The 24,307-nt window shown below is 36.2% G+C and overlaps 2 protein-coding genes across 5 annotated transcripts; one reads left to right on the plus strand and one right to left on the minus strand.

Annotated features, from left to right (window-relative positions):
• The first annotated feature begins 10,927 nt into the window (after positions 1 to 10,927).
• Positions 10,928 to 12,916, plus strand: LOC148555000 (uric acid degradation bifunctional protein TTL-like). The gene is made up of 5 exons (XM_088490572.1): positions 10,928 to 11,086; positions 11,214 to 11,315; positions 11,411 to 11,537; positions 11,683 to 11,810; positions 12,749 to 12,916. The coding sequence occupies exons 1-5, from the start codon at positions 10,928 to 10,930 to the stop codon at positions 12,914 to 12,916; spliced, it is 684 nt and encodes a 227-aa protein (XP_088346698.1).
• A 6,243-nt stretch (positions 12,917 to 19,159) lies between these two features.
• Positions 19,160 to 22,829, minus strand: LOC107648203 (soluble inorganic pyrophosphatase 4). 4 transcript variants are annotated; one of them, XM_016352172.3, is made up of 11 exons: positions 22,672 to 22,756; positions 22,362 to 22,430; positions 21,811 to 21,865; positions 21,316 to 21,466; positions 21,149 to 21,177; positions 20,772 to 20,837; positions 20,577 to 20,684; positions 20,048 to 20,113; positions 19,839 to 19,959; positions 19,668 to 19,749; positions 19,160 to 19,514 (listed from the first exon to the last, which is right to left on the minus strand). In XM_016352172.3, exons 3-11 carry the CDS (start codon positions 21,838 to 21,840, stop codon positions 19,472 to 19,474), a joined length of 696 nt encoding a protein of 231 aa, XP_016207658.1. In that variant the 5' UTR covers positions 21,841 to 21,865; positions 22,362 to 22,430; positions 22,672 to 22,756; the 3' UTR covers positions 19,160 to 19,471. The 4 variants fall into 4 exon arrangements, with proteins under 4 accessions (XP_016207658.1, XP_088347414.1, XP_016207657.1 ...); XM_088491288.1 differs by having other exon boundaries at positions 22,553 to 22,674; XM_016352171.3 differs by lacking the exon at positions 22,362 to 22,430 and having other exon boundaries at positions 22,672 to 22,829.
• Positions 22,830 to 24,307: the final 1,478 nt, after the last annotated feature.

Below are 24,307 nucleotides of genomic sequence, written 5' to 3' on the forward strand. Positions count from 1 at the left end.
AATGGTCACTTCTAATCGATTGCTAGTAGGGATGATAGAACGTTGGATGAATTCCAACCATCCTCTAGCTACGGGCTTGAGGTCAAGCCTTCTTAGTTGGACAAGCTTGCCTTGGGCATCCCTCTTCCACTGAGCTCATTCTACACAAATGTCTGAAAGGACTTGATCCAGCCTTTGATCAAAATTGACTCTTCTAGTGTAAGGATGTGGGTCTCCTTGCATCACTGGCAAATGGAGTGCCATCCTTACACTTTCCTGGCTGAAATCTAAGGGTTCCCCTCGGACCATGGTGCTCCAAGTTTTGGGGCTTGGGTTCACGCTTGTATCATGTTGTTTAGTGACCCATGCATTGGCATAGAACTCTTGCATCATCAAGATTCCAACTTCCGGGATAGGATTTGTTAGAACTTCCCAACCTCTCCTCCAGATTTCTCTTCGGATCTCCAGGTACTCATTCTTTTTTAGCCTAAAGGGGACTTTAGGGATCACCTCCTTCTTTGCCACTACTTCATAGAAGTGGTCTTGATGAGCTTTGGTGATGAACCTCTCCATTTCCCAAGGTTCGGAGGTGGAAGCAACAGCTTTTCCTTTCCTCTTTCTAGAGAATTCTCCGGCTTTGGGTGCCATAAGTGTGAATGGAAAGCAAAAAGCAAGGCTTTTCCAACACCAAACTTAAAAGCTTTGTTCGTCCTCGAGCAAAAAAAATGGAAGAAAAGAGTAGAAAAAGAAGAGAATAGAGGAGATGGAGGGAGAGAGTGTTTCAGCGAAGTGGGGGCTTTAGTGTATGTGGTGTGTGTATGAAGGGTTGGAGAAAAGGGTATTTATAGGGGTAGGATGGGGTAGGGTTCGAATGGGAGGGGGAAATTGGGTGGGAAATTTTGAATTTGAAGTAGGTGGGAGTTGGTGGGTGTTATGATGGTTTTAGAAAGAGATATGGATGTGATTGGTTGAGAATTTATGGGGATGAATGTGTGGAGAAGAGTGAAAGTAGAAGAGAGAAAAAGGTGGGGTAGGTGGAGATTCTGTGGGACCGAGATCCTGAGAGGCTAGGGAATTTGAATTCCTTGCCCACTTGTGGGCGTTGAATGCCCAGCTCCTGCTCCTAGCTGGCGATCAACGCCAGCTTCATGCTCCTCATAGGGCATTGGACGCCCATAGGGGACCTCCTTCCTGGCGTTCAGTGCCAGGTCTCTGCCTCCTAGCTGGCATTCAATGCTAGCTACAAGCTCTATGGCTAGCGTTCAACACCAGCAATGCTGCTCTTCTTGGGTGTTGAACGCCCATTAGGGATACCCTGTGTGGCATTCAATGCCAACTTGGCTACTCTTTTTGGGCGTTGAACGCCCATTCTTGCCTCTTTGTCTGGTGTTCAATGCTAGCAAGGTACTTGCTCCAGGGTGTTCTATTTCCAGTTCTGACTGTCTCTATTTCTGTTTTAACTGTTGCACATGATCACAAACTTAAAGAAATAATTATGTAAAATAAACTTAAAGAAAAATAGAAATAACTAATCATGGTTGGATTGCCTCCCAACAAGCGCTTCTTTAACGTCACTAGTTTGACGGTTAGCTCCTTACGGAGATGGATAGGGACTCAGAATTTTGCCCCTTACAGTGAACTTCTTGCCTGTGCTCTCCTGGATGAGTTTCACATGTTCTAGAGACAGGATCCTGTTCACTGTGTGTGGAATGACTGGGTTGTCAGTGAAGACAACTCTCATGCCAGGTGAGAGGCCTTTAGTGGGGATCTTCTTATCCCTCAAGCCTTTAGGTACTTTCTTCTTAGTACCTTTATTCTCAGTGCTTGATGTTGGCTGCCTAACACCAAACTTAGAATTGGTGTCTGAGGGCTCTGTATAGCTTTGCTCTGAGAGTGAGATTTGGAACACTAAGTGTTACACAATTGTCTCTCTTTTGTCAGAAGGAGAGTTAGGGCTAGGTATCTTGAATAAGATACAGTCCTCATGCAATTATAGGACTAGCTCTCCCCTTACTACATCAATGATGGCATTGGCAGTGGCTAGGAAGGGTCTTCCAAGGATGATGGATTCATCCTCGTCCTCTCCAGTGTCCAAGTTTATAAAATCTGCAGGGATGTAAAGGTTATCAACCTTTACTAAGACATCCTCTACCAGACCATATACCTTTTTCATTGACTTGTCTGCCATCTCTAGTGAGATTCTTGCAGCTTGCACTTCAAAGATTCCCAGCCTCTCCATTACAGAGAGTGGCATGAGGTTTATGCTTGACCCTAGGTCACACAGAGCCTTCTCAAAGGTAATGGTGCCTATGGTGCAACGCTAATGATGACTCCTCTTTGGGCTTTGAACGCCCAGTAGGGACTCCCTTACTAGCGTTCAACGCCATAGTATCCCCTTCAGATTCGACCTCATCTTCCACAGTGATGGCCTTGCACTCTTCCCTTGGGTTTACTTCAGTGTTACTTGGAAGAGTGTTAGGAGGGGTCTCAGGGATTCTCTTACTCAGCTGACCAACTTGTACCTCCAGATTTCTGATGGAGGACCTAATTTTTGTTATAAAACTGTGAGTGGTCTTAGAGAGTTCAGAGACTATGGTTGCTAGTCAGAGAGGCTCTGCTTAAAAGTCTCCATATGTTGCTGAGAAGATGGGAATGGTTTATTACTGTTAAATCTATTCTGGTGTTTTCCACCTTGATTATTGTTGAAGCCTTACTGAGGCTTCTGTTGATCCTTCCATGAGAAGTTATGATGATTTCTCCAGGAGGAGTTGTAGGTGTTTCCATAGGGTTATCCTATGTAATTCACCTCTTCCATTGTGGGTTGATATGGATCATAAGCATCTCATTCATAGGAGGTGTCTTGAGTGCTGCCAGCTGCAGCTTGCATTCCAGTCAAATACTGAGAGATCATATTGACCTGTTGGGTCAAGATCTTACTCTGAGCCAATATGGCATTCAGAGTGTCAACCTCCAGGACTCCTTTATTCTGAGCTACCCCATTGTTCACAGGGTTTCTCTCAGAAGTGTACATGAATTGGTTGTTTGCAACCATTTCAATGAGTTCCTGTGCCTCTTCAGGCGTTTTCTTCAAGTGGAGTGATCCACCAGCAGAATGATCAAAGGACATCTTGGACATCTCAGATAGACCATCATAGAAGATACCTAGGATAGTCCATTCTGAGAGCATGTCAGGAGGACATCTCCTGATCAGTTGCTTATATCTTTTCCAAGCTTCGTAGAGAGATTCACCCTCTCTTTGTCTAAAAGTTTGAACTTCCACCCTGAGCTTGATCATCTTCTGAGGTGGAAAGAACTTGGCCAAGAAAGTATTGACCAACTTTTTCCAAGAGTCTAGGCTTTCCTTAGGTTGAGAATCCAACCATATCCTAGCTCTGTCTCTAACAGCAAAAGGGAAAAGCATAAGCCTGTAGACCTCAGGATCCACTCCATTGGTCTTAACAATATCACAGATTTACAAGAATTCATATAGGAATTGATGTGGATCTTCCAGTAAAAGTCCATGAAATTTGCAATTCTGTTGCATTAGAGAGACTAACTGAGGCTTAAGCTCAAAGTTATTTGCTCTAATAGCAGGTATAGAGATGCTTCTTCCATAGAAGTCAGAAGTGGGTGCAGTGAAGTCACCAAGAACTTTCCTTGCATCTCCTCTATTATTCGGATCAGCTGCGACGTTTGTATTTTCAATTTCTTGTTCGAGAAGTTCTGTGAGATTTTCTCTGGAGTGTTGTGCTTTAACTTGTTGTAAATGCCTCCTTAGAGTCCTCTCAGGTTCATGATCAGGATCAAAGAGGGGTTCTTTATCTCTGCTCCTGCTCATAAACAAGAAAAAGAAAACCAAGAAAGAAAGAGAATGGGAGTTTCTACGTCAAAGTATAAAGAACTCCCTGTGAGATATGAAGAAGAAAGAAGAATGAGGGTAGAGAGATGAGAGAAAGAATTCGAATATGAGTGGTAGAAGAATTCGAATATTAAGAATAAAAAGGGAAATTAGAAGTAAAATATTTTTGTTTTTATTTTATTTATTTATTGAATTCGAAAAACAAGAAGCAAATTAAAAGCTAATTAAATAAAAAGATTTGAAAATTAAAAGGTGGTTTTCGAAAAAGTAGTAAAGAGAAAGAGGTAAGAAGTTTTTGAAAATAGAAGAGAGGGGAATTAGTTAGGAAGTTTTGAAAAAGAGGGAAGAGAAAGGAGAGTATTAAAGAGATACCAAACTTTTAAAATTAAAATAAGATAAAACAAGTAACTAATTAAGAAAGATTTGAAAATAAGATAAGATAGGAGATTTGAAAAAGATTTGATTTTAAATTTTTTTAAATTTAAACTTGGAAAGAAAAAGTCAACAAGATAAGATAAGAATTGAAAAGATTTGAAAAAGATTTGATTTTGAATTTTGAAATTGAAACAAGATAAGATAAAGATTTGAAAATAAGTTGAAAAGATAAGACATGGCGAAGATTTGAAAAGATAGTTAAGATTTAAAAAGATGTGAAATTTGATTTTTAAAAAATATTTACATTTGAGATTTGAGAATTGAATTTTTAAATTTTTAAATTTTTAAATTGAATTTTAAATTTTGAATTTGAAATAAGATAAGATACGATTTTTGAAAATTAAAGAAAGATAAAAAGATAAGATAAAGATTTGAAAAAGATATGAAAAGATAAGATTTGAAATTCAAAATTTATATTTTACTAACAAGAAAATACTAAACTAAAAATTTTTAAATCAAGATAAGAAAAGAAAGCAAGATTTTCGAAAATTTGATTAAAGATAAAAGAAATATTTTTTATTTTTTTGAATTAATGAAGAAAGAGAAAAACAAATAAAAGACACCAAACTTAAAATTTTTAGATCAAAGACACTTGTTTTTTGAAAATTAATAAGAAAAACACCAAAAGACACCAAATTTAAAAATTTTAAGATCAAACAAAGAAAAGAAACAAGAACAATTTGAATACCAAGAAGAACACTCAAGAACAAATTCAAAAATTTAAAGAAAATATAAACACACAAGGGACACCAAACTTAAAAGTTGACACTAGACTCAAACAAAAGACACAATTTTTGAAATTTTTTTTGCAAAAGAAACCAAGAAAGTTCGAAACTTTTAACAAAAGACTCAAACACAAGACAAAGAAAAGATGGATTTTGAAAAAGTTTTTAAAAAGGAAAACAAAAGACACGAAACAAAACAGTAAAAAGTACCTAATCTAAGCAACAAGATAGTCCGGTAGTTTGTCAAACTCGAAAAATCCCCGGCAACGGCGCCAAAAACTTGGTGCACAAAATTGACTCCACAATATTCGCACAAATAGACCGGCAAGTGCACCGGGTCATCCAAGTAATATCTCAGGTGAGTGAGGGTCGATCTCATGGAGATTGTTGGTTTGAACAAGCAATGGCTACCTTGTAGATCTTAGTCAGGCGGATAGAAAATATAGTTGTTATGAAAATCCCATAAAACAGAATAAATAAAGTGTTACTGGATAGATGTGAAATCAGTGATGAGAGAATGGTTGAGGCTTCAGAGATGCTTCCTCCTTCTGGATCTTTCTCATTGTCTACTTCAACTTCTGATGATTCATTCCATGGCAAGCTGTAAGTGATTAACGCCAGGTTAGTGGTCATTAATCTCCTCTGCTTCAGATTAAATGCCAGGTCAGTAGTCATCCAATCTGAACAGGGGTGAAGCTCCAGCAGTCCATTCCCTTGGTGATCCTACTCAAAGCGCCACAGACAAGGTCGGATCTTTTGGATCAGAGAACGCTACTCTATTAATTCTAGTCTATACAACAAAGGCTCTAATCACCCCGTACCTCGGCTGAACTGATGTCTCCAAGTCCCCAACAAAGTTGTGGATTAGCCGTCTAAGAGATGTATAATCAAGTTTGTGGTTCAATACTATCCCATCAAGGACTTGCACGAACCCATGTAGAATAGGGATGATGGTCAAGTTACACTCCCAATTCATTAGGATGAAGAACGAAGATACATATTAGAATAGAATCAAGAATAGATTGAAATAGAACAATGATATTATTAATCCATATGAATCAGCAAAGCTCCTAACCTTAACCTAGGAGGTTAGTGACTCATACTATACAGAAAAGTAATGTATTTGAATGGGCAAAGATCAAAAAGTCCTGAACAAGGGTCATCCTTGTCCTATATATACTAATCTGATAACTAAGAATTACAGAAATAAGATAAACTAGTCTTGTAGTGCGAAAATCCACTTTCCGGGTCCACTTGGTGAGTGTTTGGGTTGAGCTTGAGTGAAGCCACGGGTTGGTACTCCCTCTGGGGCGTTGAATGCCAGCTTTGGACTCCTTTTTGGGCATTGGACGCTAGTTGCTCCCTTTTGGGCGTCCAACGCCAGGAAGAGGGTGAAGAACTGACGTCACGCCAGTTTTGGACCTTCATTTCCTGAGCGAAGTATGGAATATTATATATTGCTGGAAAGTCCTGGATGTTAGCTTTCCATAGCCATTGAGAGTGTGCCATTTGAAAATTTTTAGCTCCAAAAATGCTCCTTCGAGTGCATGGAGGTCAGAATCCAACAGCATCTACAGTCCTTTCTCTGTCTTTGACTCAGACTTTTCCAAAGCTCCTCAATTTCAGCCAGAAAATATCTGAAATCATCATAAAACACACAAACTCAAAGTAGAATCCAAAAATATGAATTTTTCACTAGAACCTATGAAAATATAGTAAAACTTAAACAAAACATAATAAAAACTATATGAAAATGATGCCAAAAAACGTATAAAATATCCGCTCATCAAAGACCAAACAACGAAGAGGGGGATAAACTTCCACGAAACAACGGCCGATGACACCTTCTACGTGCAGTGACAACAATTGATGGCGGTCCAGCGTTAATGGGTGGCGGCGCTATGGAAGATGCAGTCGGTTGGAGTTCTTGCGGTGTGTTTAGAAGGGTTTGTTAGGTTAGATTTAAGTTGCCTTAGGGTTTTGTTCTTTTGGGTTGATTAGGCGCTGATTTGGTCAACATGGTGGGTGAAACTGACCTCTAAAATCTTGGGAAAATTTAAATTCGTATCAATTTTTTTTCTATCAAATTATTCCCTGATTAGTTAATTGACAAATAAACTTAAAGTTTAAGTTATCTATTTTGAACAGCCCGTTAATTAATTTATCCTTTTTATTATTTAATTGTAAACAAAAAATTATATTCTGTGTAACAAGTAAGTGTACAGTTACTCAAAACACGGTGATAGAAGATTTGTTGAACATAATACATTCATTCATTAGTTATTCAAAACAAACTTGGTCAGCTATATTTTAAAATTTCTTTGAAGTTGATATAATAACTTGTATTCTCTCGTATAATCACAAACTCATAGTTTTAATTATTCTACTTCTCTTATTCTATGGGCTAACATTGTTATGTAATTTTCTTTTATTACTGTTCACATTCATTCAGGTAACACATTGTTAGTGTTTACTGCTAATTTATTTCTGCATATTGAATACTACTCTTTATTCTTAATTTGTGCAAATTAAAATCACGTTAAACAAATTTTTCCAACTGATTTTTTTAATTCTGATGACCATTTTGGTTTTAAGCTGATGTATTTATTTTATTCTTTAATTCATTCAAATCTCTTACTATTTTAAACGAAAGTTTGGAACAATACCAAAATAGGAAAAAAAATTTCCCTCCGTTAAATTTTAACCCAAATATTTATACAAAAATATTATATTTTTCAATTAAGCGGGTGACGTGGCAGAAATTGGCCGATTAAGAATTTATAGAGAAAACAGCATTGCAAGTACAGTTCTCAACCGACTAAAATCCGCTTATCAATTTAGAAAAGAGTTGTCACAAAATTAAGAACAAAATACTGGGAGTAGAAATCTCAGGTCGTCTCCCAACGAGTTGACAAAAGATTGCAGCTTATTGGTCAGAGGTTTTCCAAGAAATTTTTGAGTTTGAGGAACAGAAAAATAAATAATTGTAAATTTAAGCAATGGAAATTAACGAGAGAATTTATATAATTCAAATAAAAGCCTTGACCAGGAGAAGATTAATTGGAAGTTCTATCCTTGTTGAATTTTTCCAAGTGTAATAATAAAAGGTTGTTGTTCTACTTGGTCATCCCTTACTTGATAAGGGAAAGTCAAGTAACTAACTAACTAACTAACTCTATCACTCGAGTCCTAATCCTTTCCTAAGAAAGGATTAGAGTCAAAGACTAGAGAGTCAGCCAACAACTTCCAATTAAGATTAACACTTGAGTATTCCAACTCAAGATTCTTCTCTTAATCAACTCCCAATCAAGTTAGGAAACTACTCCATTAACATGAATATAACTTTCACATAATTAAAAAGGGAATAAAAGGAAGACATGATAAACAATAACTGAAAATTAATTAAAAGTAAAAATGGTTCTTTGCATTGATAAATCCCAAATTCATAAACATATTTATCCAAACAGGGTTAATGGGAAATAAAAGAGTAAAGGAATAGGAAAACAAACTTAAATAATAAAACTTCAACGGAGGTAATGACTCTTCTCAATATCCAAAGCAAAAGCAATAAATTCTAAAACTATAAATGTGAAGAAAACCTAGAGGAAGTAGTAGAGTTCTCTCTAAGATTCAAAACTAAAAGTAAAACTATGTGTCATGTGAATGTCTGTTGAGTCTCTGCTGTCCCCTGGCTCTAGTCTGTGTTTCTGGGCCAGAAACTGGGTCCAAACTCTGCCAAAAATCGCCCCCAGCATTTTCTGCAACTTCTGCAGATCGCACATGTCACGCGTATGCGTCAGTCACGCGTACGCATCGCTGGTCATCTTCGCGTGTCACGCGTATGCGTCGCTGTAAATTTTTCCAAATCACGCACACGCGTGAGCCATGCGTGCGTGTCGATGCTCGCTAGTTATCTCCTTAGTTTCTTGTGTTCCTTCCATTTTTGCAAGCTTCCTCTCCATCCTCTAAGCCATTCCTGCCCTATAAAGCCTGAAACACTTAACGCACGGATCACGGCATTGAATGGTATAAAGGAGAATTAAAATACACAAATTAAAGGCTTAGGAAGAAAGTTTTCAATGATAGAACAAAACTAGGAAGGAATTGTAAAATCATGCAAATAGTATGATTAAGTGTGTAAAGACTTGATAAAATCTACTCAAATCAGCACAAGATAAACCATAAAATAGTGGTTTATCAGCGGGAATTGATGAAAGTCAAAGTATTGACCTTGTATCAATTTGTCAAGAATGATCTAGGATGATTGAAGCAATACGTGCGTAATAGGGCACAAGCAGAAGGCTCAATTACGGAGGGCTATTTATCTTAGGGAATTTTAACATTCTGTTCAAGATATTTGGATAATATTGAGTCTAGAATCAACCAACCAGGACGAGTTGATGATCAACCTGTTGATGTTACCCATAATTCAGGGAAAACTATGTTCCCAAAAATTGGAAAAGCTTTAGGGGCTGTTTCACATTTTGGACTCACTTAAATGGAAAAAGATCAGGCACATCGTCATGTGCTAGTGAATTGCGAGGCCGTCGTTCTATTTCTTGAGTAAGTATGCACATGTATTTTTGAAACACGAGTATAACTCATTTCACACACTCAGTCGTTGGACTAATTTGTTGTTGTGTCATAAATTACATTTAGGGTAGAAACGAAGCGAAGATTACGGACTCAAACAAGGTCGCAATGTAAGATAGACCGTGTTGTGCATGCAAAATTTTCTCGCTGGTTCAAGCATGAAGTTCATAGAAATTTAACCTGACCAACGTCTTTTTACCCTAGAATTTGAACTTTATGAATTCCAATGTTTTATATGAACGATGGATGTTATATGGTGCCAGGTTCCAATAGACAGTACGCTTTATTCGAAAGAAATAAAATTGCTAGCATGCGGTCCCATGCCTCAGGCAAGACGTTTTGAGGCGTACAACGTCAATGGGTACAAGTTTAGAACTATCACAAAGGAAGACGAGCTAAAAATCCAAAATAGTGGAGTTTATGTCTCATCCAATACAAGAAGTTTTGCAAGCATGCGTGACGATAGAGTGGCTGTTGGTGGTGTTCCATATTATGGAAAAAATTGTTGACATAATCTAATTGAACTACAGCTGCCATTTCACAGTGGTTTTGTCCAAATGTATTTGGGTTGATACAACTACGAGCAGAGGCATCAAACAAGACCATCTATGCCTTACCAGCGTTAATTTTACTCGTCCGATACACACTGGTGATCGAAAAGAGGATGAACCGTACATATTGGCATCAGAAGCTCATCTCGTATACTATGTGCATGATGAAGTAGATAAAGACTGGAGTGTAGTGGTTTATGTAAAACCACGAGACTTGTATGACATGGGAAGAGAGAATGAAGAAGTTGAAGCTGCTTTTTCTCCACAGTCAGGGTTGAACATGTTAGCGACAGGTGACATCGGTGATTTACGGTTGACAAGACATGATGATATAAAAGACCCAATAGACGATGTTTTTGATAGCATCGATGATGTGGTATAGTGAAAATATGGAAAATGTGAACGTCATTCATAGAGGATCTGTGTGTGTTTAATAAATTTAATAGTGTTTATGATGTACGTAGTTTGTTAGTTACATTACTATCTATATATTCATATTTGAATTAAGTTTTTATTTCTTGTTGGTTTTCATGAATAAAACCAGTTTCCCGTTTCTTTCTACATTTGTTGCTAACAAAAGTCAGTTTCCAAATAAGTGTTGATTTCGTCATTATTGTTGTTGTTTGTAATTTCCAATGAAAAAATCATGATATCGGGTAAATGATGTTGAATTTCACTATTGTTACGACTGACCAATATAGTCAACATAAAATGGTGGTGTAACAGAAAAAATGGAAATGGAAAACTTCTTATCATGTTGTGCAAGCACAACATTTGCTAACGAAATGGCTATGGTGCCTCCATTCTCTTCATTGGAACATGCAATTACTGTTGCTAGAGACATACGGTTCCGTAAATTGAATATTAGGTCTTGGTTGGAGGCTATTTTAGGTCGATGTTATTCTAATGAATACTTGAAAACGGCAAGCGAAGCTACTATGCAGGTTTGTTTGTTAGGCATACCCTTAAAAACTTGAGTTAAACTACATTTGAATGATGTATATTTTAAGTTGATATATGCTTACAAATTTTCTGCAATAATAGTTGTTACGTTAATATTCAAATTTGTAGGAACTTCATGAATGGGGATCAATGTATGAGGATAAATTTGGGTATATTTTTGTTACATGTGCAGCTGGTAGGACCTTTGAAGACATACTTGCTGAATTAAAGGTGAAAAATAAATATCTAGCATAGTAGCTTGCAACATAGAGAAATATGATTCTTTACAAAAAAGGCCATGAACTATACATTTTATTATGATGCAGGTGCAGTTTAGAAACACACATGTTGTTGAGTTGGATATTTCTTCAAAAGAGGAAATGAAGTATATAGAACTTTCTATTACAGAACTTCTTTCCAAGAAATTTGTCCAAACTACCGACAAAGGAGATAGTAGTTGTTAATTTTTTTTGTTTAGTTTGAAAGTTCCCTTACCATTTCAACGCAGCTTTTTTTCTTAATTATTAGCTAATGATATGGGAGTTATCATTCTCTTTTGAGTAGACTTAGATTGTTGTATGCATGTTGATATTTTCAGTGTCAGCTGAATATTCATGCGAAATAGTAAATGACACACTAGATAGGGCAGACACTAATTCAGAAGATGATTTAGATGCTATCTCCTCCGGTGGAATTGACATCTTCAGGCATGTTGGGCTCAATAAGGTTCCAGAAGAAGATAATGAAACTTTATACACTCAATAAAAAGAAGATGATGTACATGCTGCAAAAAGGAGCTTCAATCTGAACAAAAAGCCATGGTTTGGAGATGACTTACCAGATCCGTTATCACGTGAAAGCTGTAGATTTGTGACAGAGTATTTCTGGCCAGGTCAATACGATATTGAAGAGAAATTTTGACTCATTACTTGTTTGTCTACTTCAAGAATTCTGCTTTTTATGTTCTATTAAACTTTGTTTTAACTTTATAAAATTAGACGTTGACTTTATTTTTTCTTTAACATTTGTGGTTGAATGCAAACTTAAAATGCGCTGATAGTACACGAGGAAACCTAATTCGTAAATTTATGCACATTATTAAACAATATATGTTTTTTTAATTCATGAATTATTTTTTACGTAATACAAATATGCAAAATGTACGTAATGCATTAAGTAACAGTGTTTGAAACATATTTTTGAAAAAAAATAGTGAGAACTTAAGTAGATTTTACACGACAATGCGTAAACAGAAAAATTCGAGATAAAAACATATTACGGCAGTTGGGAGAAAACCACTGCTAACAGAGTATCTAGTATTGATCGTTCCAACAACCGCTAAGAAATTGAGATGTTGCAGTGGTTAAAACAAAACTACTGCAAAATAAGGAGCTTTTAGAAGCCCTTTCCTGATCCGTCGCATCAACCGTTGCCAGATTCTATTTAGCAGCGGTTTTTGTAAATCGTTGCTAAATGTCCGCCGCTATTTACCACTTTAGCAGTGATTCGTAATCACCGAAAATGAAAAATTAGCAGCACCAAATAGTGGCGGTTTGTGTCCATCGCAAAACAACAAGAAAATCTTGTCTAGGCATAATGCGGCGGTTTAAAACTGCTGCCATACCATCCAACGTAAAATATTTAAACAGTGATGGTTATACCAGCGGTTTCTAAAAACCGCCGGTTTAATTAATCCCGGCGTGCTAAAGGACGCCGATTGGAAAACTGTTGGAGATTGGTTTGCGGCTGTTACCATTGCTATTATTCGCGTCTGTTGTAGTGTAAACAGATTTGTGGTCTTTTATGATGTGTTCTATAGTTATTCCTGGTAGAGGTGATTGTACTAATTAATGACTATGTTCATGTGGTTGCTTTTTTTACGTAAATCATTCATTTTTTTTGCCCAAGCTATGTTAAACTAGTAACTTCAATAGCACTATTAAATATTTAAAAAAATCTTATCAAAGAGTGTTATATACGTCTCTCTAATGTCCACAAAAATTCAAAAAACATATTTTTCCTTTATTTAGATAATAATGATAATTAATAAAAATGATGATTTTTTCTTTAAATTGAAAACGAAGTCTTTCATATAATATAGTATGACGAATGGAGCTGAGTCATGTGCACTAGGTCTGATACCATGGGGGCATCTACTGTGACCGTGACCTTCATCTCTGCAAAGCCTACAACATTGTGGACCTCGCATCGATAGCGTGTCCATCTCATTCAAGAAACGAGTTTTCTTGGGACGACCTTTAGTAACTCTCTTAAGTGTCGAAATAGGTATCATCCTTGGTCCTCGATACCCAGGAAATGTTATTGGTTTGCGCAATGGCCTAAACCTAACTCTATACCTTTCGGACATCATCTATCCGATACACCTCGTATACATATACTTGACACTCAAGGCATTGGTTTGCACAACAAGCAAAGATATGACAACATGAAAATTGATATACTTGAAAATCACCACAGTCACAGTGTTTATGACGTAGATCCACTACATATTTGACACCACTGAGCATCTCCCAGACCTCGAATACCTCATTTTTCCTATCAAAGCAATTAACTATAATGTTTCCAACTGCGATTAGATTTGCCTAGATCTTTTTGGTTACTTGGAGAATATATGTCCGAATCTAATTTGAGACTCAGCTTCAACCCTCTTCTTTTGAACAGCTCGTTCAGTCTGTAAAAGTCTCCTTCACAAATGTTGTGACAGGAAGATTGTGTGTTCCTTTCAACATCCTATTGTGCACTACAATAGGTTTGTCATCATATGACCCCATCCATGTCCACCATCGTACGCCAAAGAGTGTTGCTCATGGGGAATCCGATCCAACAACTGACTATAAGCCTCGCCCTGACCACATACATAACCGCTGGTATCGCATTTCATATTCACGCAATGTCCTAGAATAGCTTAAAGGGATACAACAAAAACACACATTAATTATGTAATCTGAAAACATGTTCACATAATGCATATAATATTATATAGCACACTCTGTTAATTACCTATGTTCACCACAAGTTTTGCAAGAATGGTGCCTTGAACTTTCTCAAGAAGTTAGATGCTATGTGTCTAATGCAAAACATGTCCATTGCCCTCAGAGGCTCCCATGCTCCATTACAATGAGAAACAGCTGAGCTAATAGAGTCATGTCGATCAGATATAAGGCCTACTCCATCCCTCGTTACCACATGTGTCTGCAAATGACAAAGAAAAAAGAACCATGCATCTATTGTCTCACCTTGACAAGGACAAAGGCAATAGACAAAATATTATTGTTGTCACTCAATGAAACTACAAAAAACAATGCTCCTTTATATTTCCACACAAGTGTAGCCATTTACCTCTACAATCGGCTTGTAGTGTCTGAATGCTCTAATGCATGGGTAAAAACTTTAGAAAACTCGATTTAGAACCCTAATATCCCGAGTCAACTCATCTCCACGCTATCAAGGTAACGTTTCATACTCGAAAGTTGCTGATGGATCTTTCTTAGCCATTGTTTCAAACTATGTGGGCAATGCTTCATAAAAGGCTTCCCAACAACCAAAAATATTTTTCGATGCCTTCTGTTTAGCCAACCATACTTTGTGGTAGCTAATCGTATAGTTAAACTTTGATTGAACATATGCAATTACAGATTGCACCTTTATAGATAGGTCAGCCTCTACCAATGGCTTAATCGCTTCTACAATCGTATCTGAGTCCAACTTCAAATGATCTTGAGAAATAATAGCTCTAGTACAGGTGCAGCTATCATTATATCGTGTAATCTCCCAATAATACTTTCTTTGCATCATGCTAGACCTAATAAGCCAACACAGATGGCTTTATATTGCACACATTTTGCATAAAATATCGTCGGCTCAAACTCATAAACCCGATAATCAACACCTCTGTGAATGGTATAATCTTTTACTGCCTTTATCACGACTTTTCTAGAATTAAATTCCATTTCAACGACAAATTCACCATTTGCAACAACAGGTGGATCTGCAACAACACCAATATATATATATAGACACACAGAGTGCAAGATCTTAATCCACAATTTAAATATTTAACTTACTAATAAAATATGGTGCTTTCAACTACAAACCTGCATTGGCATAGTCTGGAAACTCTGGTGCATTCATGGCATCGAGATCCAAAGCGTACATGAAAGATGGCTCTCCGAATAAATGCTCACTTGCTAGTGCATTAGCCACGTCCTTTACATCTGACTCGATGGTGTAGCCCGCTTGATCCTCATCTGCATTGGGATCAATGACTTCATAGTTTCCTTCATCATATTCCTCTTTGCTTTTACTATTATAACCTTTCCAATCAAAATCTGGCTCAGGTTCTTCAACAGTATTAGATCATTATTCGAAATCCACATACAGCTCAATGCCAGACACTTGTGATTGAGCTTGACAATAAATTGAGAACATCTCTTGCAAACATACATCATCAGTGATGCACATCACCTGAAATCAAATGAACACACCAAACACTAATATAGGTCGCTTATATAAAATGCTCATAATCCTCTTTGGTGTATGAGGATCTATATTTTAGCAAATATAACTCTTAAACTCCTCGAACAATTTTGTAAAAGAAATAACAAATATGCATCGATTATTACACATAAATATCACACTTTCAAGTGTTTTTGATAAAATTTAACCATTATAGTAAACTTTTAAACTAATATTATTATTAGGGGTAAGTACTTTTTTCGTCCCCAAGGTCTGGGGTCAAAATCAAAATCTTCCCCGACCTTTTTTCGTTATTAAAATCATCCTCAACGTTTAAAAACGCTTTAAAATCATCCTTTTACCAATTTTATTTTTTTATTACCAAACTACCCCTTTCATTAAAAAAATTATAAAATAAAATAAATATAATTATAAAATAAAATAAATAAAAAGGAAAGGAAAGAAAGGGATATAGAGAGAAACGGGGGGAGAGAAAGAAGGGGGGCGGCTCTGCTCGACGGTGACGGTGGTGGATCTCAGTGGCGGTGGTGGCTGAGCACGGGTTTTCCCTCTCTCTCATCTGCTCTCGAGCTCTCTCTCTCTCTCCTCAGATCTCGCTTGCTCTCTTTCTCCTCTGGCTCTCTTTTCCTCCAACGACCACCACGGCCACGACGCACTCAATGGCGGCAGCAGTTCGGCGATGGCCCAACAATGACGACGACGAATCCCTTGCAGCAATAGATGCAATAGTGAATAGCTCCTCCTCTCATTCGCGCTCTCTCCTCTCCATTTCGGGCTCGATAACGGTGGCAGTTTTGCGGCGGATCTTGGGAGAGGGAAGGGAAGCCGCACCGCCGCCCTGCCGCCTGTGATCCACCACTGTTCCTCCTCCTCGCCTTCACCGCCCACTTCTTCTGTGAACTGGATTTTTGTTGTAGAATTTCTGAATTTTTTTGTGAAATTTGTTATGGACTATCTATAATTTAATTTTTTGTGATTTGGCTTAAATTTGGAATATTATTGTTGCTGAATTTGTTGATTATTGTTCAAAGTGCATGTTAGGTTCTGATTTCAAAGTGAAATTTGTGATTTTTGATTTTTTTAGTTCTGATTTTCTGAGTTATGATTTTCTGAGGTGAGGGTGGTGGTGGGTTCTGGTGTTGATGATGATAGTGGGGGTGGTGTTGATGATGATAGTGGGGGGGGGGGGGGGGTGAGGGGGTGAGGGAGTGGGTGAGGGGTGGGGGATTACGGTGAGGGGCTTGATGGTGGTGGTGGTGGTGGTGGTGTTGGTGTTGATGGTGGTTGTGGTGGTATGGTGTTGTTGTTGTTGTTTAGTGTTCTTGGTGTTGGTGGTGGTATTTGTGTTGGTGGTGGTGGTGGTGGTGGTGTTGGTGTTGATGGTGGTTGTGGTGGTAATGTTGGTGGCAGTGGAAGTGGTGGAGTGAGGAAGGTGAAAAGGAGAATGATGATGATGAGGGTATTTTGGTCCAAAAATTCGGGAAATGATGATTTTAAAGCGTTTTTGAACGTTGAGGATGATTTTAATAAGAAAAAAAAGTCGGTAACGATTTTGATTTCGACCCCAGACTTTGGGGACGAAAAAAGTACTTATCCCTTATTATTATTATCCATTTCTTCCTTAAAAAGAAAAACCAAAACTCTTTTTCAATAGACAAAACAAAGAAATTAAATATTAAAATGCTCCAAAAAAATTAGCATGTAAGTCTAAAGAAGAAAAATAATAATAGAATCAAGAGGGGAGAAGAAAGACGAAAAAGAAAAACAAGAGGGAATGAATAGAGTCGCAAATACTCTTTATACAAAAAAAAAAAAATACACAAATCTTTATTAACATTTACCTATTAAAAAAATTAGTGAAAATATTTTGCCCTTTCTTAAAAACAAAAGGGAATGAACAGAGTCACGAATCCTCTTTATACAAAAAAAGAATTACACAAATCGTTACTAACATTCATTAAAAAAATTAGTGAAAAGATTGTCCTTTCTTAAATTGTTATTCATGTTTTCAGAAAATTTGTCACTTCTTGAATCCAATAGTGCAATTTATTGTGACAGTAATCAATCTCATAACGTATTATACTAAATTTACATAATACACTTTTAGAGTCCGTTTCGGAAATTTCAAAAGTTATTTTTTTTTTTACTTTTAATTTATAAAAAGTTACATTAATAGTGTTTGGTACAATTTTTTAGATAAATTTTTAACTTTTCAAAAAATTATTTAAAAGTTTTTGAAAAAGTTAAAAAATGTGACTTCTCATATTTTCAAAAACTATTTTATCACTCCTATTTAATGCACAACTTTAAAACAAGGACTTCTATAATAATTTTCCAAACACAAAATAACGGGAAATGAATCCTCTCAATTGTTAAAAAAAATTGAGAGAATAAAGTGTGATATATAATCCTTCAATACACTCTTTCTCATGTTTTCTTTTGGTCCCACCTATAATAATTAATGATGAGAGATCACACTTTATTCTCTCAATTGTTAAAAAAAATTGAGAATCCATTTTCTAAAATAACTTATTTAAAAGTTATTATTAATAAAAATCATTATATTTTAAGCTCTTTTTTTACAATATCCAAAACATTTTGCCTCGGTATTAAATACAAAAGTCACAATAAATAAAAGTTTAATTTTTCAAAGATGTTAGGAACACCATAATGAGGCCAACTAAAGATGTGACGAAGTGACCATAGTCCATAGACGATCCATATTTGGAAAATTATTTTATATAAATAAATTAAATATTTTATTTACCAATAAATATAATTTAGGAGGTACACAACATTATTTATCTTGTTTATACATAATTACGAGTGTATCTCATTTATTGTAACCGTCTGAGTATAAAATTAAATTGTATTAAATATGTAATGTAATCATTTTAAGATATTAGTATTGATAAGATATTAGTATTAATAATTATATCAAGATGAGTTATAGCTCAAATACTATAGACTCTCTATACTCAATTAAGAGATTACGGGTTCGAGTCTCTTATCTTTTCAAATTTTTGCCAATGAATAATAGCTCAAATGGCATAGACTCCCCATACTCAATTAAGAGGTTGCGGGTTCGAGTCTCCTATCTTTCCAAATTTTTGTGCCAATGAGTAATAAGTCTCCTATCTTTTCAAATTTTTGTGCCAATGAGTAATAGCTCGAATTTCCTATCTTTGGTAAAAAAAAAATAAAAAATAACTATATCAAGATATTAGTAATAATTAAAAAATTAAATTAATTTAAAAATAAAAATTAAATTAATATCATTTAAATTGTATTTCTTTTATAATGATATATATATCTCATTTCTTAAACGAGTATCACGTTTATATTGCAAACGAAATATGTGTATTTTTTAAAATTTTACAACTCTCGTTTACAAACAAGATAAAACCAAATAAAAACGTCACTTATTTCGTTTACAGAATAAATATATAAACAAAATAAGTTCATAATTATTACACTATAAACGAGATAAATAATACCTAAATTAGTAAATACCTCATAAATTACATATATTGGGAAATAAAATATTTAATTTATTTATATAAAAATTTCCATCTATATTTTGATAAATGAAAATCCGCACTTAACATGCGTGGTTTTTCCATTTCAGTAGATTCATTTGAGAGGTAAAGGCCAGACAGACTGACCGAATTTGATATTAAGCAGTACAGACGTCAAAATGTGCTTGAAACTAAACAACTGTCTCTGGAAATAAACTAAGCATGTGATGAGAGACACATCACACATGCAACTAGATTACAAAGGTTTACTTCTTTTCGCCATAATCATCATATTACTATTTAATTATATTCAAAAGTTTTCCGACGGACAGGAGGAGACCGACCAAACAAATCCGGAGCCAGCTTCAACGATTACCGCCTTAAGCTCTCCACTATATAGTCAGCATACAGAGTCCTTCAGAATTGACCAAAAGAACAAAGTTATATCAGCCATCACACACGACTTATTTACTACGAGAAATAGTAACCGCAAAACTTTTGAACCAATACAGGTTAGCCAGGACAAAGTAAACAAATCTCAAGTGTCAAAGTGAGATGGAAGGCTTACATGGAGTGCTTGATAGCTTCGAATGCAGTTGAAGCAGGCAGAAAGTCATTTACAGCAACTTCCTTGTTCTCATTCTTCTTATCTAATTCATCTGTGAAGGAAAAAATAAAATATATTTCAATGTGCTGCCGTTAATGGACCAGTGTGTTCAATTGTCTTTTGGAAGGATACAGTCTTCGAAAAAACGACGGATCTCAGCCAAACGATGTGGAGGAAGCTCCTTGATGTCATTGTAGTGTCTATACTCCGGATCATCAGCACAGACAGCGATTATTTTGTCATCTTTCTCACCCTGTATTTCATTGGAATAAACGGCTCTCGATATTCAATGATCAAAGGAGAAGTTCTTCATACGCGGGAATAGAGGAATGTAAATATACCTGGTCAATCATAGGCATGAGACCAATAGCTTTGGCACGAAGAAAGCACCCTGGAAGAACTGGCTCCTGTCCGAGTATCAGCAAGGCTTAGCCACAGAAAAAGTATATACCACAATGACTAAGATACATCTTATTATAAATGAAAAGATTTTATTAGTTGTATGACTCAGATGGAAGACTTTAGGGGGTATTTGGGAGAGGGGATGAGACAAGCATGCGAGACAACCACCAAGCCATGGACTCAAATGTGCAAAAAGAATTTATTCATCATTAGCTGAATTTGTCAAATAAGAGTACATCTGCCGATATCTTGACATGATTAAACTTTGGATCAGCAGAATATAGTTTAGTAAGAAATCTATGTTGAGGATTTTAAAAGTTGGTGGTTAATGTTACTTCGATACTTCATAAGACACATAATATGCAGACAATTGCAGGAGCTTTATACATAATGAAGTTGCAATACTTCCATGTGAAGATAAGCATGATGCTTACAGGAAAACGTTGAAATATTGAACAAACAAAGTACCTGCATAATAACCAAGACATCCATGGGATCACCGTCCTCACAGATAGTTCGTGGGATAAAACCATAGTTGTGGGGATACACAACTGATGAGTAAAGCACACGATCCACCTGTACAAGATCCATTCATATTCAGCAAGAGATCTCAAAATCAAGTATATAAGTGAAAATAACTGAGCAATCATTATTATAACCTACCTTAATAAGTCCCGACTTCTTGTCAAGTTCATATTTCACCTTGTTTCCTTTCCCAATCTCAACCACCTACAACACTCAGCCACATTGCATTACAAAATTGATCAAATCTAATCTCAGCTATTATGTTACGTCCATTGAAAAAGTAAAAAAATATTCAATTCAGTGAACAACTTCAAAATAAATAAATAATAAAAAGTTAAAAAAATCTGTACTACTATACTGATTATCATCAAATGCCGAATAGAAGAAATGTTCTGCATCTATCTATCTAAGTGCCAATTCTAATATTATATATATTATATAGCATATAGCATTTAATGGAAAATGGAGAAACAAAAAAGGAAAGAAAGAATAAAAGATAGTCATGATATGCTTACACAGTTGAAGATCTGTGGAGCTCCTGGTCCTACATTGAGGAGAAATTACTATTAGCTAGGCAAACCAATTAAAAATAATAATGCTAAGAAAAAAGAAGCAGAGAACATAGCGATTGAATTAATAACATGTCATAATTTTTTCACCATATTGCTGAATGCATGCTTACCAATCTCAAGGTCATGCCAAGGATGTGCAGCAACAGATCTCCTGGTCATGGATGAAATAATCCTCTCATTAAGAGGTGGATGTGAGGAATAAAGAGGCATGGGAACTTTTTCTGGAGTCTCAATTGGGGGAACTGGAACTGTTTCTTCAGCCTGAAATATAAATCATTAATTAACATAGTACTAGCAACTACTTTATTTCTGTACAATAAGGGAGCATAATCTCAATTATTATATCTATTTTAAAATTATAAAAAAATCTTTCGAATAATTCCTTTCTACTGTCTAGGATCATCGAAAGCAAACTTATAAGATAAAGTAATATTATATCAATGACATCATAAAAGTCAATCATCACAAGTAACAAGATTTGCCGTGTGAATACCGACACTAATTATCCTAATTAAAAATAGATACGATTTGTTTCTTTCCCAATCTAAGATTCCCAATAAAAAGCAGAGCCACAAGTTACGAACTAGTTATCACTTATAACTTACATTCGCAGTTTCCGTCACGATTTCAGTCATGGCGTCTTGCACCTTCGGATTCCCACTGACAGTCAAGAAACGAAATAAATCAACTTCAAAGAACAAAAGCGATGATTTACATAACACGAACACATGCAAGGATCCTGCAAAAGTTTCTGCATAGGCAACGTTTTCCATTTCCAAGTCGAAAACGTTTTCAACCGAATAAGGAAATAGAAAGAAAATGGAAAATATCGAAAGAGACTGTAGAAAATATCAACACCAAAACGAAAACAGATCTGTGAAAATCGAATCAGAAACAATAACCTTCTACTCGACTAACAACCACAAAACCTCAAGAAAATATAACAGAGAGATACTTTGCGGAAAACAAACGCGATTCAAAATGAATCAGGTAAAGATTCAAAAATTAAAAGAAGCAAAACTGATAACAATACATTGAAAGCGATCGGAGTTCGTGAACTAACACAAAACAAAACAAAAAAATCAGCCAAAAAAAGAAAGAAGAGTAACACAGGGAAAGCAGCTTAACAGAGCGGGAAAAAGGAAACAAAGCTAACCGGTACAAGATTGAAGTCTCTATTTCAGAAGAAGTGAAGCCAAACAAGCGCAGATCTCAACAAAAGATACTGAGAAAAGAAGAGTGAATAGTTCTGAGTTGTGAGTTGTGACTACAAGAAGAAAATATAGAAGACTCTCTTTATAAACGGAGAAGGGGTAAATTAAAAGAAAGAAGGAGAGGTTCACGCACTCTGTTTGCTATTTCTTTGCCATATCGGGAAGTAACATTAACGAAAATGAAAATAAATGATTAATTAATTAACGAACATTAAATAATAAATAAAAAAAATCGGTGTAAGAAAACTCTACCTTGGGGAAATGAAAGCAAATGGAGGATGAGGAGAGGAACGTGGAGGTGGAAAGGAAAAGAAAAGAAAGGAATGCGTATATTCTGCAGAGGCGAATAAATCGTGTCTCCAGCTAAGTTGATGAGTGACCTGTCGTATTCTCATTGGGTGTGTTTGATTTTAGGTATGGACCCTACCTTGACGGTGACGGCCGTTCCTAACTAACGGTCGTTCGCTTCTACTCGGTTTTTCGGTTAGATTTTGGGCGGTGCCACTGGCCCACACTGCCAAATGCGAAAAAGGGAAGTTCGTCTGCCGTGGTGGGATCAGGTGTGGCCGCGCACTCAATTGTCCGGTACTGTGTTTCTCTCAAATGGAAAGGCAACCTTCAAATGGAGCCGCCACTTTATCCCAAAAAAAAATATATATATATATTTTATTTAAAATAAATATTTTAATTACAGAAATAGATAATTTGGAGAGTTTTTATGGAAATAAGACACAAACTCATGTCTACGTATCACGTTTGTACATGTGTTACATGAGAAAGAGCGGAATCCACATATCTCGTTTACACTATAAATGAGATACGGCTACACTTATCTCATTTACACTGTAAATGAGTTATAGTACGATAAAAATCAATCAGCTATAAAAAGATCTTCAAACTATTAGTATTCTTAACAAAACTCTCAATCTTTCTTCTCTTTCATTTTTTTTCAAAAAACTTAGTAAAAATATCTAGTGGTAATGGTTTCTTTGTTGTGATGGTGTATTCCAACTGTCAGAAAAGAAACAGTGACAGCAAAGTTATATTGAGTGTGAAAATTTTGCGCTGCTGCGAACTCAGAGAGCAAATTTCCTGTCCAAGTTAAAGAATCTGATATTGACACATGTCGATAGTGGAGAGAGAAAAGAGGTTGGAAGAGTTGGATATAGGATGCTAGCGATGATGGGGAATTGTGTATTTCGATTTCGTCTGTTCTGCCTTAATGGCGATAAGCATGTGCGCCTAATGTTTGATGTCCATGGGAGAATCATGATTGAATAAGTGATGAAGCTTTCTGCGGAGGTTCGTGATGTTGGTGGTGGTGGTTCTGGCAGCTCGAACATTCTACAGGATGACCTGCCTCTTGCACCACGACCCTGTGCTAGTCCAGTAGAAGTCATGGACGTTGACGATGAGGAGTTCGACGAAGAGTATGTTGCTTATAGCAACAAAAGTAGTTCCTTTGAGGATGATGACGAGGATGAGTTCATACCAGAGACTCCAGTTGGTGGATCAGTTCGATATCTTTTACCTGCTCTGCAACCGATTATGGAGTTATCAACTATACCCAGCCACTATCATACATTGAATTTGGACGCGATGCATGAGGTAACTCTATTTTCCAATATGGGGGTGGATGATTACAACACCAATGGTGGTGTGGAGTTTAGGGTTGGTCACAGATTCAGAAACAAAAAGGTAGTACTGCAAGGCATGAAGAATTATAGCATTCGGAGAAGTGTTGAGTATCGAGTTGTCGAGTCGGATCAGTTAAAGTACCACGTGCATTGTCGACAATTTACCTATCGTTGTCCTTGGAGTCTCCATGTCGTCCTCCGACAGAATATCGGATATTGGTAAGTATTATAGTATTTTAGTACATTATCTT

The sequence above is a fragment of the Arachis ipaensis genome, chromosome B6, assembly GCF_059453495.1.
Source record: "Arachis ipaensis isolate K30076 ecotype BB chromosome B6, ASM5945349v1, whole genome shotgun sequence".
Taxonomy (NCBI): Eukaryota; Viridiplantae; Streptophyta; class Magnoliopsida; order Fabales; family Fabaceae; genus Arachis; species Arachis ipaensis.

Excerpts from the sequence above, each read along its gene's own strand:
- LOC148555000 (XM_088490572.1), top strand. The coding sequence starts at position 10,928 with ATGGCTATGGTGCCTCCATTCTCTTCATTGGAACATGCAATTACTGTT. Across the intron at positions 11,538-11,682 it reads AACTACCGACAAAGGAGATA|TGTCAGCTGAATATTCATGC; the intron begins GTAGTTGTTAAT and ends TGATATTTTCAG. Across the intron at positions 11,811-12,748 it reads GGCATGTTGGGCTCAATAAG|CGGTTTCTAAAAACCGCCGG; the intron begins GTTCCAGAAGAA and ends TGGTTATACCAG.
- LOC107648203 (XM_016352171.3), bottom strand. The coding sequence starts at position 22,814 with ATGAGAATACGACAGGTCACTCATCAACTTAGCTGGAGACACGATTTA. Across the intron at positions 21,866-22,671 it reads TTTGCTTTCATTTCCCCAAG|TGGGAATCCGAAGGTGCAAG; the intron begins GTAGAGTTTTCT and ends CTTGACTGTCAG. Across the intron at positions 19,515-19,667 it reads GAAGCTATCAAGCACTCCAT|GACTCTGTATGCTGACTATA; the intron begins GTAAGCCTTCCA and ends TCAATTCTGAAG.